The 18,377-nt window shown below is 43.6% G+C and overlaps 2 protein-coding genes and 1 long non-coding RNA gene across 7 annotated transcripts in view; 2 read left to right on the forward strand and 1 right to left on the reverse strand.

Annotated features, from left to right (window-relative positions):
- LOC138105077 (ethanolaminephosphotransferase 1-like) overlaps window positions 1-3,668 on the reverse strand; it is a 57,413-nt gene extending 53,745 nt beyond the window's left edge. The window contains exon 1 of one of the 2 annotated variants that reach the window (XM_069004703.1): window positions 3,479-3,668. In XM_069004703.1, coding sequence (XP_068860804.1) covers window positions 3,479-3,535 — 57 coding nt within the window. In that variant the 5' untranslated portion in view covers window positions 3,536-3,668. The remainder of the gene's footprint in view (window positions 1-3,478) is intronic. The other variant, XM_069004701.1, reaches the window with a different exon arrangement.
- Window positions 3,669-5,539: 1,871 nt separating this feature from the next.
- Window positions 5,540-11,316, forward strand: LOC138105906 (uncharacterized). The gene is made up of 3 exons (XR_011148785.1): window positions 5,540-5,641; window positions 8,394-8,604; window positions 10,987-11,316. It is a non-coding gene; the product is annotated as an uncharacterized lncRNA (long non-coding RNA).
- Window positions 11,317-11,557: 241 nt separating this feature from the next.
- The window catches only part of SPIDR (scaffold protein involved in DNA repair), a 196,521-nt gene continuing 189,701 nt past the window's right edge, over window positions 11,558-18,377 (forward strand). For 3 of the 4 annotated variants that reach the window (XR_011148374.1, XM_069004710.1, XM_069004712.1), the window contains exon 1: window positions 17,489-17,544. Coding sequence is in view for 3 of the 4 variants with exons in the window: in XM_069004710.1 (XP_068860811.1) it covers window positions 17,521-17,544 (24 nt within the window). In the remaining variant the exon portion in view is untranslated. Of the gene's footprint in view, window positions 11,613-17,488; window positions 17,545-18,377 lie in introns of those variants that run through there. The other variant, XM_069004711.1, reaches the window with a different exon arrangement.

Below are 18,377 nucleotides of genomic sequence, written 5' to 3' on the forward strand. Positions count from 1 at the left end.
ATGGCAACATGAGCTCACCACTGACATTACTGCATTCTGGTGAGAAGGATAAAAATAAAGAACCAAATCCTGTTTTTATCTGTACTCATCACCTGGTTGTTGCAGAACAGCTTGTCTCCAACAGAAACCCAAGCAGTCAGAAAAAAAGGTAGCAGTGTAGTTCCATGGGTGCTCTTGTAGAACTGCAAAACGCTGATAAAATATAAACATAAGAACAACATGATCCAAACCCTGCAATTTCAGTTGGTTGTAGCTTTTTAGCTGTGTTGCTCCATGTCCTAAGGAATAGCACACAAACCAGGGATGAGAATCTTCTGTGATACAGTTGTAGCAAATCACCTGAGCATGCAACCATCCTGGAATCAGCACCTGCCCCACAGGCAAGAAGATGGCAGAAATATCACAGCAGCAATACTCAGGGTTGTGACTGAACTGTCTCATCATCACACCTCCACCTGTTCTCAGTGTGTTTTTGAGCAGAAAAAGGAAAACTGAATAGCTGCAGCCTCATTAACACAGAGAATCAATGGGAACAGATTTGTAAAGTGAAATAGCTAGCCCTGAGGAGCCAGTCAGTGTTATAAGGATTTCAGAAGGTATCACACTAAACTGGTTCCATTATAATACTATGGACTGAATGTATTGAGTGTACTTGTGTGTTTGTTCCCAGTACAGCTGGTTTAGGTTCATCCTAAGGGAATGCATTTTTGTGCTTTGAGATCACTCTGTGATGTAAGCCAAAGCTTGGTAATTGGAGAAAACTCACTTCAAAAGCCTATAATATACATGGACCTAACATGCTAAAGGGTGCTGAAGTCTTTGTATTCATTAGAGGTCTGCCATTCCCTTTGCAAAGAACTGTGCTGGTTTTGTTCTCAAGGCCCTCCTCCAACTGCAAACAGGAGACAGACAGTGCCTGAGACATACAAGTGGAGCATTCATGCTAGAGAAATGCATTCAGCTGTGTGAAAATTTTGAAAATTGCACAGCATTTTTCTCAGGCCAAATTTACCTTTACAAAAGGAGTTGATTACACAAATTATTTTTTTTAAGCTGCGTTACGCTCAGAAGATAAATTGTGCAAAGTATGGAGTATATTAAGCTACTGATACTACTGCAAGTACAATGCTGCAGTGTGACATACAACAGAGAGATGGATGCCACTAAACCTAAAGTTTTTTATGCACACTTCAAGTCCAGATGCAATACATTGTTTCAGCTCAATATTGAACGTATGCTCACAAATACTTTCAGAGATTACCTGGTTCTTCACAGGGCCAACTCATGTATCCCTCCACAGTACCACAGAGCTGGGTTCACCAGGAATCACAGTACAGAAATAGCCAGGAGGTTGTAAGGAGAAGTAACCCTTGCGTGCTCGGCACAATGATCAGAGTTTAGTGCCTGCTGAGTAGGCAGCAAAGGAAGCAGCAATCTCCTCAGAGGGGCTGGGAAGCTGGAGGAGCAGGATGCAGTAAGGCCCTAGGCCGAAGGGGAGGACATGGCACCCGGAGGGCAACAGGAGGTTGAAGATCACGTCTCAGGCCTGGGAGGTGGTGAGAACAAAGCTTTGGTGATGGCAGCAGCCCAAGGTATGGGAGGGTGAGGGACAAGAGATTGTGGTAGTGATTAGTGTCTCCTTGCTGTACCCGTTTTGTATTTCTGGAGTACTTTAATCCACTGCGAGCAGCATTTAGTAATAGGCAGAGCTGCCATCACCTGCCAGGTCCTCCTACGACCTGGAGCACCAGGAAAATGGTGCAGATACCCAACCAGCTCAGCAGCACCAATCTCATGTAGCTGTACTTCTCTGTGTGTAACCTGTGCCATTTGGATTTATTTATTTCCAAGATATCCCAGTCCCAAGTCACCTCAGATAACAGAAAACTATTTGATTTCATCTTTCTAAACCCTGCACTTACCAGCATTTTTTTCAGAACACAGATGAACAGATACCTCTCAAGAGCTGATTGGCTCTGATTGGCTGATTCTTAGAGTTAAGAAAATCACCCTACATAGGTTTTTTTGCAATGCTGCCAAGAAAGCAATAGACTCAAATAAAATGTCTTTTGGTAGTCTTTTCCCCTGTAAATCTTAAGTTTGGCACAACGATTACAAGTTTTGAAAAGAATGTTGTTTTGATTCTTCGCATCTGCACTTGTTTGAAGCTATTTTCATTCAAGTGATAAGAAAGAATGTAATACAAGCGTTCCTTGTATTTCTACTATGAACTCAAATAATTTAGGAAAGTTACTTAAATAACAATGTCCGTTTATGCTAAAAATAGCTTTTTATTTTTCCTCCTCCGGATCTCAGGCAAGACTGCGGCTTCACCATTCAAGCACAGACCTGTGCAGCTCACGCCCAGTGGCCAGAAGCAGCTTGCAGAATGTTTTATCCCACTCACATTGGAGACACACAAACAGGTTGGTACATTTTAATGAGCTGCTGTGCAAAACGAGTTCCTAGTAAGCAACATGGAGAACACTCTCAAAGCCACAGTTCCTCCACCTTCATTCCTGCTGACGTGAACAGGCAGAGCTGCTGGCCCTGGGAAGGGAAGAGCTTGATAGGAACCAGGAAAAGCTGAGCACCCTGGTTGGAGCCCAGCCTGGGAAGGCTCATGGTAAGAGCAAGAAGGCAAGAATCTTGGGGAGCATGGTGTAGGGGCTGCTCTGGGAAACTGAACATAACAGAAAATAAAAGGTTGGTAGAAGCCGGCATGACCCCCATGCTTTTCACAGGGAATGAGGTGAAGGTGTGTGAACAGGGTGGCATGGCCCATCTCAGACACCTGCACCTCAACTAGAGCAAACCAGGATAATTCCCTGTACTGCATCCCCTGTAACTCCTAAGTCTGTGGCATAACACTGGTATATCCAAATATCTAAACATTCACCCATTTATTTGGATTCTGCATGCTGGTTATTTGCAAACACAAGGTTTAGTTCAAATTATTTAAAGTAAGTTTTTCTTTTTTTCCCCTTGGCTTTCTTATTTATTTTTCAATGCCAGAGCATTCCTGTGTCCAACGGCTTTGCAGAGAGCCAGACAAACAGCATCAATGTATGATTTCTTAGAGAAACACCGGATACCTCCAAAACCACGCTGCTCTAAAACGGGCAGAGCTTTTCTAGACGTTGACGTTCACTCAAAACCCAGTTCACTCTGTCTCCACCGAGACCTGCCGCTCCGCGAACGCCCAGCTCCTGCCCAGGGCACGCACTCGATCAGAGCCGAGCCCCGGCCAGGTGCGGGCGGGCACAGGTGGAGGTGCGGGACATCCTCCCTGCGGGCACAGGCAGAGCCCTGCGGACCCTCCGCGGTGGCGGAGGGATGGCCCGGCCGGCCGGGGCCGCACGCACAGCGGGGCTGGGCTGGGATCCAGCCGCCCCGAGCGCAGCGCTCCGGAGCCCAGAGACGCGACACGGGGAGGACCGTCCGCCGCCCTCCCTCCCGGCGCCGGGGCTGCCCTTACCTTGTAGTGTCGGAAGCCGTGCAGCTGCCGGCCGCTCACATACCGCCACCGCCACATCGCCGCCCTGCGCCGCGCCGCGCCGGCAGCGAGGCACGGAGCGCCGGCAGGGACGGGAGGATGGATGAGGGAGGCGGTGGCAGCGAGGGCGGGCGGAGGGCGGCTCCCCGGCCGCGCCCCGAGGGCTGGACCTGCCCCCGGCTCCGGGCATCCGCGCCGGGGGTGCCCGCGGGGCTGGGTCCGGGCGGCTCCCGTGGGAGCAGGCGTGCCCCCGCGGCCCCGGGACCATCCCGGGGCCCGCCTGCCAACAGCGTGTGTTACACACCCGCAATGACCTCACGGTACTCGGCTGGGCACAGCCAAGGCACGTCGCAGAACCACCTCCGAACTGTTTTTCTGGCTACGGGTCTGTTAAAGGTGCCGTATTTACAGCGTGCGCGATGTAAAATCTCGTGAAGTCGTGATGTGCCCGTGAAGTCGCTATACAAAACAAGGCTGAGTAACAAATACGAAACATGCCAAGTAACACTACACAAAACAATGTTAAGTAACGTGTTTCAGAAACAGGTGACACTGAGGATTAAGGTATATATTTGCATTCCGGCAATAATCTGGGTCTTGCATCTCTTTATTACACCTGCACTGGAGCCTGCCACACCACATCAGTCAGCAGTGCACTCTGCGCCTCCTGATTTCTAGGGAAGTGAGGCACCAGTATAGGCAAAAAAAGAAAAAAAAAAAAGACTGGAAAACATCAGGAGTAATGTTTCAGCTGCAAACGTATTTAAGCATATGGCATGACACCTTGTGTTACCTTTGCTGTACACTACTGGGAGAGAGAGTTGAAATCATACACATCAGGGCCTGAGATTTTATGGACCAAATGGAATCTATCCAGAAAGCAAATCAATTCAAATCCATTACTTGCAACCCACGAGGCATCTTATGTATTGTGAGAGTCAGTGTTATTTTACAAACTGTGCAAGTTTGATAGGAATTATATACCAGTTATGATCGTTAAGTGCAAACTGTATACAGTGGTTCTTGTTCTGTATTATTAATTACACATTAATCAATTGAGATGTTCTTACACCTGCATTCTGCTTACAGCAGCAGCAGCAGCTAAACTTCTGCTCTTGAAAAGAACCCAGAACTTTAACTTAGCATCAGGTTACTGAGTTAAAAGCTTGATACCAGTAAGGAAAGCTAAAGTGTTTGGAGTTAATGTTTTTCATGAGACAACTCTAATTTTAATTAATGTTCATACCCTGAATTTTGATTTGGGATCCCCTTCATTGTTACTACCATGTTTTTGTGTTATGCTATTGGATTACTTTACAAGGGTAGATAAGAACAGATTTGTGACCTCTACCATACTCAGTGCAATTCTTTTATGCAAGTAAGTTACTAAAACTGGCCAAACTATTTTATAGTTCACTTTCACTTCTTAACTCTAACCTTAGAAGCTCCAAACATGAAAGCAGAAATTTGTCTGAAAAACTACTAGGAGTGTGATGGACAGTAGTAGAATAGGTGCTTGTTTTTCTGAAATGTAGAAAGTAGGCAAAACAAAGTATTTTTTTCTTTTTGCAGCCCTGTGTCAAAAATATAAAGATACAGAAAATATATAGACATAGTGTAGCAGTGCAGGTGGCTGCAGCTACTCTTTATCCTGAGGAGAATTCAGATAACCAGCTGTGGTGGTCAGCAACCCAAGTTCAGCATGTAACTTTCAGTTATGGTGAGAACCCATGAGTCCCTTGTTTTGCTTTTTCCATGTTTTCCCCTGATTGGTTAATATTTTGTCACCCTGTGTTATGTATGAAGTTATGTATATTCATTTTCCTTCTTTAATATGTATTAGTTCTAGAAAGTTTCTTGTTCCTCAACGCCCCATTGGATCCTTCCCTGAGTCCCTCCTATGTGTTGTTCCCATTGGTTCCCTTCCTGTCAATCCCACCTGTTTGTCTCTATTCCATTGGCTGGGATCCCTTTCCCCACCTATCTTGTACCCAGTATAAGATCCCTGGCCCTCCCACCAATTGGCCCCTTCGTCCCTTTCGTTTCACGGGAATAAATCTGCATAGAACACATACGGAGAGTGCCTTCTCTTTACTTCTTTGCCTTCGCCTGCGTAACAGCGACAGGAGGATGCAGCCCCTTTGGGTGAGGAACTCTGCCCCGTTTTCATTGTGTGCTGGGCACTGAGTGCCGCCTTCCAGAGGGGTTTCAGTGTTGACCTCTGGGCTTCCTTGTGTTGGCACGCGAGGGGTAAAACCCCCTTCTGCCAGCTCCCAGTGGCTGCTAACCCCTCCAGTATTGCAGACAGAAAATAGAAATTTTATTTCCTATTCTCTCAACGCTATTTTGGTGATAAATAAAACACTTAAAAAAACCCTCAGAATTACTCCACTAAACAGGGAATGTTAAAGACTGCTTACGTGTAAAAATGCAATTGCTTGAACTCGTACTTCAGCATGTTCTGTGTCTGCTAATGAGCACATCAAAGGAGGCAGCATAAGTTAACACTTAAAGAGCAGGAAAGGAACCGGTGAATGAGTGTGGAACATCACAGCGCAAGCTATGACACAAATAAGATGGGGTCTGAGAACACTGTGGAAATTATACTGATGTTGATTTAAGCTGTTTATAGCTGTTGATTTAAGGAACTTCCTTGATGTAGACATCATGATTCATATCAATTGTTGGCCCCTAAAACCACACACACAGACTAGCCAAGCCCAGGTGCAAGCGAAGTTCAAGCCACGTGCTTTACTGCTACACCTGATGTTCTCACTGTCTCCATGCCATACTCACGTATATATTTAGAGCTTATTCTATGGTTATACTTTTCAATCTGAGGTGATTCAGAGTTCTTTTCTGGACAATTGCTTGAGCTATGCTAAGCTGTCTGCCCTACTGTGGGAAGAGCAGTGAAAGCAGCCTGAAGGCTGCAGCACATTCCCTTGATTCTTTTCTGGAAGAGTAATGAGTCATAGCCTGCATAAGCAGGAACTCTAACTGGCACTTGAGTATTACTCCCTGAACAAACTTCCATTTCATGAGCTTGATCGTGGATGAGATGAGCATTAAGACAAAAGGCCAGATCAGAGCACTGTTAACTTCCACTATAGAAAAAGCTCAAGTCTTTTCACAACTGCTATTACAGCTGGTGGTGGGGTCAGTGGCTCTGACCCAGGAAGAGGTGACCGGTCTGGAGAGATGGTCCCGAACGGAATCGCGTTCCCGAGGCCCGGTGCCTTCCCTCAGCTGCTGGCAGGAGGGTCCTTGCAGAGGCTGTCAGCTCTTTAGTGATTGTCAGCTCGTGATTCCAGCTCAGCTCTGCAGGGCACCTCCAGGCCAAGGCAGACCAGAGAGAGACGAGAGGCTCATGTGGCTGGTTCCGCACGGAAGGAGCTTTATTGTGGGTCCCCTCCAGTGAAAGGGAAAGCCAGGGATGAAAACTCCCTCTCACAGGGGCAGAGGCCTTAGCTTTTATAGGGATACAGGAGATGGGTGAAGGCCAATGGGTTACAAAGGATCTGCATAGGGTCTCCTAAAGGATTGTGGGTCTGTCTTTTCTCACCGTGACCAAAGAAGTGGTTGCCTTTCCAGGGAGTCCTGCTGGGCGATTGCAAAATCTCTTATCTCAGCAGAGATCCCTCCAGGGCAGGGGCTGGGCATACCCCACAAACTGTGGCTGGAACTTTTACAACAGGTCAGACTTTATTAAGAGCATGATCCAAATATGGCTTTCTGCAGCTTGGAGGAAATAATTCCATGTCAGATTTTAATTCAGTGAAATCAGCAATGGAATTCCCAGGTCTTCAGTGCTATTTATTAATTACATGTAGTACTGAGAAGAAAATAATTATTTATTATTATGAAAGAATGGACGTATTGTACCAGTGGATTATGCAAGAAAAAGTTAAAAATATAGCTGTTCAACAGATTCAAATGGTATTTTTTTGAAAAACAGAAACCAAACATGAATACAAATTGTATTCCTTATCCACCAGAATGGTAGGCAAATAGATGAGGGCTCAGGATGGCCCAGAATAAATACATATGTGGACATATATATAAGTATAAAAAGTAAATAATAAATCAATAAATACTTGGGTTTCATTTTTCTCTCTCTGTTATAAGTTATAATAATAAATTAATAATGATGGAGCTTCTTGGTTAGGGAAGACTGCCTAGTATGGCAAATTTGGCTTTTAATAATTTATTGTCTTGCTTATTGCCCACCTTAAAGCTGTGTACTATGCAATAGCCTTTATGTAGAAGGCATCTAATAGCACATTCCTGCCTACTTTAATAAGTGAAAAAAAAGCAGAGAGAAATCATGTAGAAGGCAAGCCCAAAATGATCAGCTGCCAAAGCAGTAGAAGAAGGGACTAATGTATTACCCTACCCACTTTTTAACATACTGTTCTCCCTTGGGCAAGGCATTTTTCAGGAACAGTGTTTGCAAAGTCTTCAACACAAGGGCACACCATAGTCATGGTAAAACCAATTAGGCTACAGTAGTATTAATACTAGACCTAAAAGAGGAAATTCAATATCCAGAGTTACTGAAATTTATAAAGCGCTGTGTCATCGGCCCCTCAGTAATTTTAAAATCTTGTTGAATAAATTAGGAGGAAAAGCTTCCGTGGGAGTAAACTGGTCTAACGATTGAAGTTTAAAATATGCCACTTTTTTTCTAGCTTTGAATATGTGCCTGCATTTTTTCTCACCACCTAGAGCCAAAAGAGAGTACTTTTAGGATAGATGTTCAGTTTCAGCTTGGAAAATACTATTTTATTTGCAGTTACCTCATTAAACTACAGGGACACCTTATAAAAAGTAGGCAAATATGTTTCCCAAATATGTCTGTCTGTCAGAAAGTTATGTACTCATATTCCTTTTATAGCACTGACACAGAGAAATAACAGGAGAAGACAAAAATGTCAGCCAGCCATTGCAAGATGCCGTGGGGAGCACTTGGAGCTGGGATGCTGAGATGACCTTGCTTAGGCTCAGCGTGGAGCCACTGTGTGCCAGTCGACAGGACACTCCAGAGGCTGGAGCCCCTCATGTCTTTATGAGCCAGGGGCAAGGGCTGGTAAAGAGGTGCTTCCTGGGTATGTTGATTCATTTAAAACCTATTTTTGCTTTTGATTCTTAAACAATCAGCTATTAATTTTTAATTTGTGTGAATGTAAGAACTTGACTCTTTGATTCACTGCAACCTGGCATCCCCTGAGGGGTTTTGTGGGGGGGTTTTCCCCATTTCTTCCACAGTTTACAGCTTGCCCCAGCATAGTGAAGTGCTGTACTGTGAAATGGTACAATTCAATTTCATGTGGAACTGACATTGTAGCTTGAGGATTAAAAAGACTGAAGTGTTTATTGTTGTTTCCTAAAAAAACCTTAGAAAGCCTGGAATGATCAAACTGCAACAGAGTCTGCAGAAGAAAATGTTATTTTGGATCTAGACTGGGATCTGTCTGGGATTTAGCCGAGGCCTTTGGATCACCCCTTACCTGACAAACTCATAAAAATCTATCTGACCTGAAAGACTCTAAAATATTTGATGAGTTTTTCCTCATCTACTTCATCCCAATTCAGTGTCTGGGATGCTTGTGACTTTTAAAACTTTCCTGAGGACATGACTCAAACCAAAAACCTTTCTCTATGTTTGAATCTGACATTGTCTGTACCAGACTTTGTACACTGGAAAGCTTTTAAAGCTCTAACTTAATGCTCTCTAGGAGGAAATGAATCCATAAACCCATATTAGAACAAAGGACGGGCACATTCAATCAATATAAACAATTGCTCCAAACTTCAGTAATTTAAGATTCCTTATCTTTTGACTCCTCTGTATAAAATGCATTTTGTGTCTTTGAAAGAATTCTTTCTACACATGGATTAAGGAACATTGGTGCAATCAACAGCACCACCAACAAATAAATGCCCTTTTTTCTGGATTTCACTAAAGAAATCAATTTTTATTGCTAAGAGAAATTTTATATTTTTCATAGAATTTTCATGTAACAAAAATACAAAAAGTACACAATTTCTTAATGTTCCCTGAGCAGCAGTAGATTTGATCTTGAGTGCAAATACAGTCAATCAGTATATCAGATAAAACAGTGGACTCAAACTATTATTTAAGCCTGTGAAAACACAAATATGCTTGTATATGTAGTTGAAAAACCAGTTCTTCAAAAATTACATAACCAATTATGTTAATTATTACTTCCAAAATATAATGCACATAAATTTTTAATGGCTTGAAGAATAATGTAGTGGTATTACAAAATTTAAGTTTTTGTCAAGAAGCTTAGCTTTTACTATCCTTTCTTCACATTATTTCAAATAATGAAACAGAAATATTATTTTTAAAAAGTCGCAGCTCTATTTTAATTCCTCATATACAGGGTGGTTTTCTCACATGCTTCCTCTACTTCCATGTCACTTCAGTTCTTGTTTGTGAAGAACATGAAAACAAATAGAAGAAATCTATTGATTGGGTCACCTTCCTGGGATTCTATAGAAGTAAGTTCCTCCCAGGTGTAAGCACCTTGGAATCCTTGGAAGGAGTTTATGTACAGAAAAAAATACACTCACTAAAACAGACCAGACTTCTGTGGCCCATTTCTCTGTGGTTTAGCTCTAACACAAGATTATTTAGCTGAGTAGTGCAATAACATACTTTTTCAAAGAAAACCACCTTGAGGCTATATAATAGAATTAATTTGTCAGTCTGGTAATTTTAGAAGAAATACTGCAAATTTTTGGAAGGATGAGAACCCAGTGCTTTTAATTCTGTTTTGAACATAAAAATCAAAGGCAGTATGGGGTTTGGATGATGTCTTTGGCTCTTCTGTTTGCAAAATCCACTTTAATTAGTGGCAGTTTTATAAAGAACACCAGATGGGTATTTGCCATAGGGTGCTTTGGAAAAAATACAAACTCTGAACTATAGACAGATATATGTAATTAGGGCTCAACAATAAAAATGCAGTCATGCAGTACCTTCTATCAAAATGTAAGTACTTCATGAATTCTAATTAAGCTACGAGATACAACTACCTCGTTTTACAAAGACTGTTTATTATTATCTGTGTTTAACAGCAGCAGACAGCCAAGGCAGCCTTCTCAAGCGCATACAATAAGCAATATAAAGATAACCTATCTGTCCCTTTTCTGCCCGTGTTTCCACTTGCACCAGTAACACATTTGCAAAGGTGATCAGCCCTTTTTTCCTTGTCAGCTGCAACATATCATTTTACGGAAGTCCATGCAAAGCTGTTTCAATTCCAAGTCTGTATATTGGGGATGACCCTTTTTGTCAGTAAATTTATCGGCCTGCTTTTTGTTTAGGAAGTTAAAAAATCTTATTTTAATGGCGTAACAGCAAACGTATTTTTCATCAAGTGCCTTGTGTGTAGACATTACTTGCTTAGATACCTAGCCAGTGTTTCCATCCCTGTGCTTTATTTCCTTGTGGTGTTAAGCATTCTTTCGAGATTTACTTCTGGGTGAACCTGGGTATCACGAAGGATGCATGAATGACCTCGGCTATCAGGAAGGATGCAGAGGCGAAATCCAGGTTGAAAAACTTCTCCTCAGACAGGGAGAGAGCTCAGACGTCGCTCTCCTCACCATCCCCTCAGAAATCAGCGCTGCCAAGTCAGCCCCTGCCCTGGGCAGAGAACACACGGCTCCTCGCTGGCGGCACGCCCAGCTCCGCCTGGGGCCTCGGAGCAGCCCGGCGGGGAAGGAGGAGGAAGGCGGTCGCAGCAGTGGCGATTCCCGTCGGGAAATCCCCGACAGCTCCCGAGGAGTGACCCACACAGCACGGGCCCCGAGGAGTCCCACCCCAGCACGGGCCGGGAAATCCCCGCGCCCTCAGGGCTGCCGGCCCCGCCCCCGCGCGCGCGCTCCGCGCCCCTCTGCCCGGGAGCACCGCCCTGCCCCGTGACGTCACCAGCGCGCCGCCCAATCAGGAGCCGCGGCTCTGGCGGCGCCAAAGCTGCAAAGGGCGGGTGCGGGCCGGGGCTTCCCTCGGCCCCGCCCCCGGTGCTCCCCCGCCACGTGACCGGGACGCGGCGCCGCGCCGGGGGCGATGCCCGGCGGGAAGGTACCGGCGGCGGCGGGACGGGAGGAGAAGGCTCTCGGCCGGGCCGGGGAGCGCTGCCCCGCAGGGCCGAGCCGTGGCGCTCCCTGGGCTCTTCGCGGCGGCCTTGCCGTGCGCTCCGGCCGCCGGCCAGCCGCGCCTCCCGGCCCCGCTGCGAGGGGCGCGGGGGTGGGTGGTGGTGGTGGTGGCGGCGGCAAAGCAGCAGCCGCCGCGCTGTCCCCTCGCTGCCCTTTCATATCCGGCTCCAAGGCGATACTTGTGTTGGGGACCCGCCACGCTGGAACGCGGGGCGGTGACACGGGCCCTTCCCCGCGTTCTGGCGTGCGCGGTTGCGCAACGCCGACAGTGAGATCCGTCGTGGCACAGCTGCACCGAAGGGAGAGGGGAGCTCGGCCTTGCTACATGGCAGTCGGGGGAAAAGTGCAGGGGGAGTAAAACTCGAGAGGAAAAGAGAATTGTGGGAATTGGCAGGATTGATACTGTTTTGAGCAGCTTCGCTTCCCTGTCTGGGAGGGGACGGAGGAGAAGCGCCCCGTGCTGGTTTTCGGTCCCTTTCCTTTGGTAATTTGCTTGGTGCAAATTCGCTTGGTTCCCCGCACAGTGGCAATTAGGATGTGCTGCGTCCGATTAGCCGTGCTTAGCCTAATATTGAGGTACTGCTGAAAGTGGGACTGCAAGTGTTGTTTGATCTATAGAATTGACAAATGACAGATCTGGTTTCTAAAGAATTTTGTCTATACTGGTCTGAATGTCCAACTGCTTTTTAAATATAAGCACATTTAAAATAAATTTTAATGGAAGAAAATGTCAACAGCAAGTTTAAGAATAACCTACTATACTTCACATAAGTTACCTTGTAATATTGACACTATACATGTTTTCTTCTAAAAGGTTTTAAGTTCTTGACTAGTGAAAAAATGCACACTTAACTGCAACAAGATTTAACCAAGTCTTGTTGCAATGTGATGACAGCTTGTGATAATAGTAGCTCCTTTTGCTGGCAAAGATAATGTTCTTTGTTGCTTTATGAATGAAAACTTGTGCTGGTCAAGGGCAAATAGAGCAGTCCTCCCCGCCTGCTGCCTATTAATTAAACTGATTAAAAACCCATGCCATAAGATGTAACAAAAATGTATGATACTGTTATTGTATCCTAAGCATTTTGGATAACCTGATTTTGTGTAAGCTTTACTAAAATATATCTGCTTTGATAGATTGCAGAGTTCTCTCTAACTACTCTGCACTAGTTGTTAATACAAAGTGTACTTCAGTAGTATTCTTATTCCATGAGAGTTTTTTGTTCAATGCAAGCATATAATAATTTATACTGTTGCTTAAAAAAGGATGTATAGGCTAAAAAATCCTGACATTCAAATGGTAATCTAATATACATCGGTATAAGTCAATGAGAATAGTCTTTCATTTACTGTAGCAAAAATCACGCGCACAAAGAAAGGTTTTGAAAGAGTGTTTTAAAAATGTTGGTCTCACACATCAATAGCAATGGGAAAAGTATTTTGAGATTTTAATTTGGTTTTAGTATTTCTTTACCATGTGCATACTGAGAGTGGAAGGAGGTAGGGTATGGCATGTTATCATTGCTATCATTGACTGTGATCATACAGTATAAGTTTTTTTTAATGAATGATTACAACTTGATGAGGACCTTTCTAGGGACCATGCGTGTTCTTGCAAATCATCTTTGGAAAATATGCATACTGATTTTCATAGGAGTAAACAAATAATGTTGGCTGGAAAAAAATACAGCTATAGGTTTAAGCCTGCAAACTTTATTTAATTCCCCACTTGAGTGTTTATAGTGCAAGGCTGTTTTCTTGTTAAATTAAAACTTTATTTTCTGTCTAGGCACTTTAACCAGTAATTAGACTTTCAAAAGCTCCGTATCGGAGCTAATTTTTGCTGAGGATGGGATGCCTGTTGTGAAATTCAGTTTTGTACTACTTAAAATTGGACTTTAGAAAGCCAAGACAAGTTAAAGTGGTTTTAGTTTATGAGTACTTTTATGTGAAGTCTAGGAGAACAAAGGTGAAAGATGAGGGTGGCTGTTGGTCGGTGTTTCATATTTGTGTACATTTATGTGATTGTTCTCTTCACATTTTTTTAAAAAAAACACAGAAAGTCTTTGGAAACTAGAGCTGTGATTTTTCAATACTTTTTCATTCTGCTCTCTTCAGGAAGAATACAACAGTTGTATTTGAATACTTTTGAGTGCTGTTTAAGTGATGTCACTGACTTTTGGATTTGCAAGACAGTAGCTGGAGTAGTTCTTGTAGTGAAACATTTAATTACTAGTTTTGTCCTTCAGCTTATGTTGCTTTTTGTGTTAGAGAAAGTGATGTGTCAAAGAAATGCCACTTGCATATGGGGTAAATAATATATTGGGTCATGTGTTCTGGGGGTTCTTCCCGTGGTTTTTGCAACAACTCTGAGGAAGTGGGATTGTCTGGAGTGTAAAGGGCTTGTAGGGAGTAGCCTTTAAGCATATGGTCCCAGTGACTTCATATAGGCTGTTTCTGGGTAACAAGTCCTGGCCATAAGTAACTACACAGATTGGTTGAGTGGAGATGTTCTAGATAGGAACATCTATTTAAAAATCAAATCCAACACCCCGGCCCCATACTTGCAGTAGTCTGTTGTGTAATCACTATGCATATTCACTGTTTTTTCAGAGTGTACCTCCCTTTTCCTCACACCTGCATCCTGGTAGGCTGACTTACCTTTATCTCACTGGAAATAACTAAAGGAGTAATGGGGTAAGGGTTGCTTGCCATGCCTTTTGTGAGGAGGGCTTGATCCTAATTCCACTAATGCCAACAGGAGTAACTCAATTTTTTTTTTCACTCATTTAGAAGGAACTACTCCAGAGACAAAATGCAATGCTTTTGTGAACAGAAGTCACGGCAATTTATATATGAGGTAGCCATCCTAGCCTTCCCCTTTTTAACTCTATATTTCAGAGGTCATATTTTGGTTTCTGACACCCTACGCAATTTACAAGGTTCTTTGTCTGACTCTGGTTTGTAATAAATCTTGGTTTTATGATGTACACCAGGGCTACATGCTTTAGCTCTTTTCAGCCCGATTTGGTGATTTTTTAAAAGTTCCAGTACCTTGTTTCTAGACACTTCATGAATTCCTTTAATAAATTACACAAGTATTTTTTGTGTGCCCCATTTTTCTTTCAGATTAAAAGAAAAACATGGTTAACCTTGTGACTCAAGATTAAAAGAACTTACAGTTGTTGCTGCATTTCTCTGGGAACAGCACAGTCTTCAGATTAGCTTCATTATAAATATTTATTCCTGAGAAGTAAGTTTCTTAAAATGTTCGTTTCTCTGCTGCATTGAAGCAGGCTGGAGCAGAAGCAAAGAGCCTTTAAAACTTGCCATTTCTGCATGCCAGTAGATGTATTCCTGTGGCAGAAGTCCTTGGACACCACACTTTGTGGCAAGGTGGCTTTGCAGGGGAAGGGTGACAGTGCTGTCCCCAACACTGGCACTGTCCCACCATGTCTGAAGGCAAAGAGCCAAACAGAGTCCCTGCAGGCTGCTCTCAGCTCCCTTGCACCTGCTCCCAGACCCTCTCAGTAACTGTGGATTGAAGCTGTAGGTCCAGTTTCTTGAATTCACATCAGATATTTACATGGAGAGATATAAATTGACGAGGAGTTTGGGATGGGGTACTTGTCTTTAAGGTTTCTTCTTTTTTTCCTGTTTTTTAAGGTGATCTAGGATGTGGGAAATGGTGGCAAGATATTTGTATTGAAAGCACAGAACTCAAAGCCACTGCTGTCAATATCAACAATCATAAGTCCTTCTCTATTGCTTCCTTCCAAGTGGTGTCTGCCAGAAATTTGCAGTAGCTGAGGAATATTTCATGTAAAGGATGTATTTCTTTACTTTTTTGGTTTGGGACTTTGGGGACCATTTTCAGGTTTTCTCAGTGGTTGTAGTGGTTATAAATTTCTGTGTGGTGGTAGCAGAAACTCTCAGATGTTCTTGAATCTGGGGAGCAGGATGCATGGTGAAACAAAGCTAATTAACCAGAATTGTCAGCAGTACTGATGGTTCTTCAGATTGTAATTAAGTTGACATGGTGTCAAGCAGCTGCTGGAGTGGTCCCACTGATCCTTGTATCCTTTCTGCGGCTGTGCCAGCTGTAGGTAACAAGTGCTTCTTCCCAAAGAAGTTTTCTGACAGTTTGGTTCATCACTGCTGTGTCTGCACTGAGTCTGACGAGTGCCAAGTGCTTGAAAAGAAGAGGAGGAAGAGGGGACTCCAGTTGTTTCTGGTTTGTCATGGAACCACCTGCCCTGAGATAGCTCTGTAGTGCTGCTCTGAAAACCTGAGCAGCCCTGCCTTTATTCCGGATAAGGAAGTGCAGGATTAAATAAAACTCCTGCTGTTAAATCATTAATTATGAAAAGTCTTTCTGCCTGTCACAGCCATGACTGTCCAGTACTCTGAATTTCAGTTGTTTAAAAGTCACTTCCAGTGCAACTTCTCATTGCACTCTAAATAGAAGTGTAACCATCTAAGCATAAACCCAGCTCTTTGTTCTACTCAGTCTGCTTTTTTAACCTTGTGGCCTGTGAACATATCCTTTCTGCTTGCACCCCAGCCCTTCTTACTTAGGGAGAGGGAGCTAACATGTAGCCTTTATCCTGCTGATTTTTAGATGGTGTTCCCATCCCAAATCTTGGCAATTGTGCAGCAGTGGCCATGTCTCAGCTGCCACGTTCTGCTGTTGAGTCCCTGCCTCTTATGTCACACTCTTTCTTTGCTCCGTTGGTATTGCACAGCACAGAGAAATTGAGGTTTGCTGTCTGTCAGGAAATGTCATGATTTTAATAACATGGTGAGAGACTTAATAGAGAGTAACTCCCTAGTTCTATGTTTATCAAGCTTCCTAACAATATAAGTACATTACAAAGCCTGTTTCATGCAACTCTTTGTGCATGCAATTAGGTGCATTTCTTTCTCACTTATTTGCAACCATTTCTGCTTTTAACTGACCATTAAAAGTGGTATGCTGTAAACTTGCAAGCTGTGGTGCTGCTGTTGGCACAGACATGTATTCCTCAAAACTGGAGTGTCCCATTCAAGAAATAAGCTCAGATGAACTGTGTCGAAATTGAAGGTGATGAGGGTGTGGGTTCGGTCGGGCCCGGCTGGAGACGGACGGATGGAGACGAGAGATCTCTATAAGCAGGTCTTTGGAGCATGCAGTTTATTGCAGAGGGCGTGGGTACAGGGGCACTGCTTAGAGCTGCCAGCTGCAGCTCCAAGCAGGCCCAAGGTGTAGGAGAGAGAGAGATGAATCAAGAGCAAGAGGCTAGGAGCTAAGAAAGTAAAGAGCAAGAGAGATGAATTAAGAGGAGAAGAGAGTTACTAAGAGAGCGAGGTCCTTGTTACAATACAATAAATCATCTTCTGTAGTGAATATTCTAATTCTCACTAGCCAATCTAATACAAGGTACAAATCCTATAGCATTTACATACAGCCTATAAGAGTTATTACATTACCATAGAGTGTTACATTTTAACTTCTAAAAACTACTCCTTGGACCCCTTCTGCTGAGCTAGTAGGGTCTGCTCTGACCCTTGGACCTGTCTGCAAGCAGAGGGTATTGTTCAATCAGGAGGGGATTACCTTCAGCCGGCTATACCATTGTTTTCTAGTTGTTCAGTAACTAAGACTTTATATCTCAAAGATGGCCTTCATTTCGATGTCGCTTATAGTTTTCATATTCCCAAAATCTTTTGTTAGGCAATCATATTTATAAGGCTTTCCTGTTTCATCTTCCCCAACAGAACTGTATTTGATACTGTAAGCCTTTGTTTGCAAAATGTATGTCACAAAATCTTCTAGAGGCTGCAAAACCCGTCATATGAGGAAGACTCCCAGCACTAAGGTTAAAAATCATCAGAAGCACTTGCCAAGAGGATAGCCCAACGTAGAGGTTCCTGTCTAAGCACTCTGGAAATTGAGGCTTGGGCCAGCACCTTCACTGGGAGGGAAGCAGTGTTTAAATTCTCTTTGTGTTGTAACGTTAACCTTTTTTGTTAAACTGCTGTAGTTTCCTTACTTGACATCGTGTCCTTTCTGAAATTCCAGATTTAATGCTACATCGGATTCGAGGCTGTACTTTTCATATATTTGTGGGAGCAGTTATGGGGACAGTTTGACTTTGGTGATAATGAGTAGTTGCTTTGAGGTGTAAATGCTCCTGGCGGTTTTAGAAGAGGCTCTTAACAGGGTCAGTTACCATCAGTGGAAATGCAAAGCGAGTTTGTTTTGCTCTGTCTTCTTAACATGAACAGCAGGACTGTGTGACTGGAGGGGTGAAGTAAGATGCTGCTCACTGTACTGGGAGCTGCTTGTTTCATTCTCAAGAGCACTGAAAAAAAACCTATGGAAAGCAAATACGCACTGCCATTTACAAAACGGACAAAAAGTGCCAAATGCTTGTGCTCTCAGGCACATGGTGTGGTTCTTGGGGCTGTGCAGGGCCAAGAGTTGGGCTTCTATGATGCTTCTGGGTCCCTTCCAAATCAGGATATTCTATGATTCTACTTTTTGGGTTTTTTTGTTGCCCATATGTTTGACACATATGTTACAGTCCTGATTGACCAGCCTGGTGGAAAATGTGTGTGCTGATTAACTTAACTTTGGAGTAATAATTATTTATAGGTAGGAACTTGCTTGAGAGAAAGTATATCAGAAGAAGACAGAAATACTCAGACA

Source organism: Aphelocoma coerulescens, chromosome 2 (genome assembly GCF_041296385.1).
Source record: "Aphelocoma coerulescens isolate FSJ_1873_10779 chromosome 2, UR_Acoe_1.0, whole genome shotgun sequence".
NCBI lineage: Eukaryota > Metazoa > Chordata > Aves > Passeriformes > Corvidae > Aphelocoma > Aphelocoma coerulescens.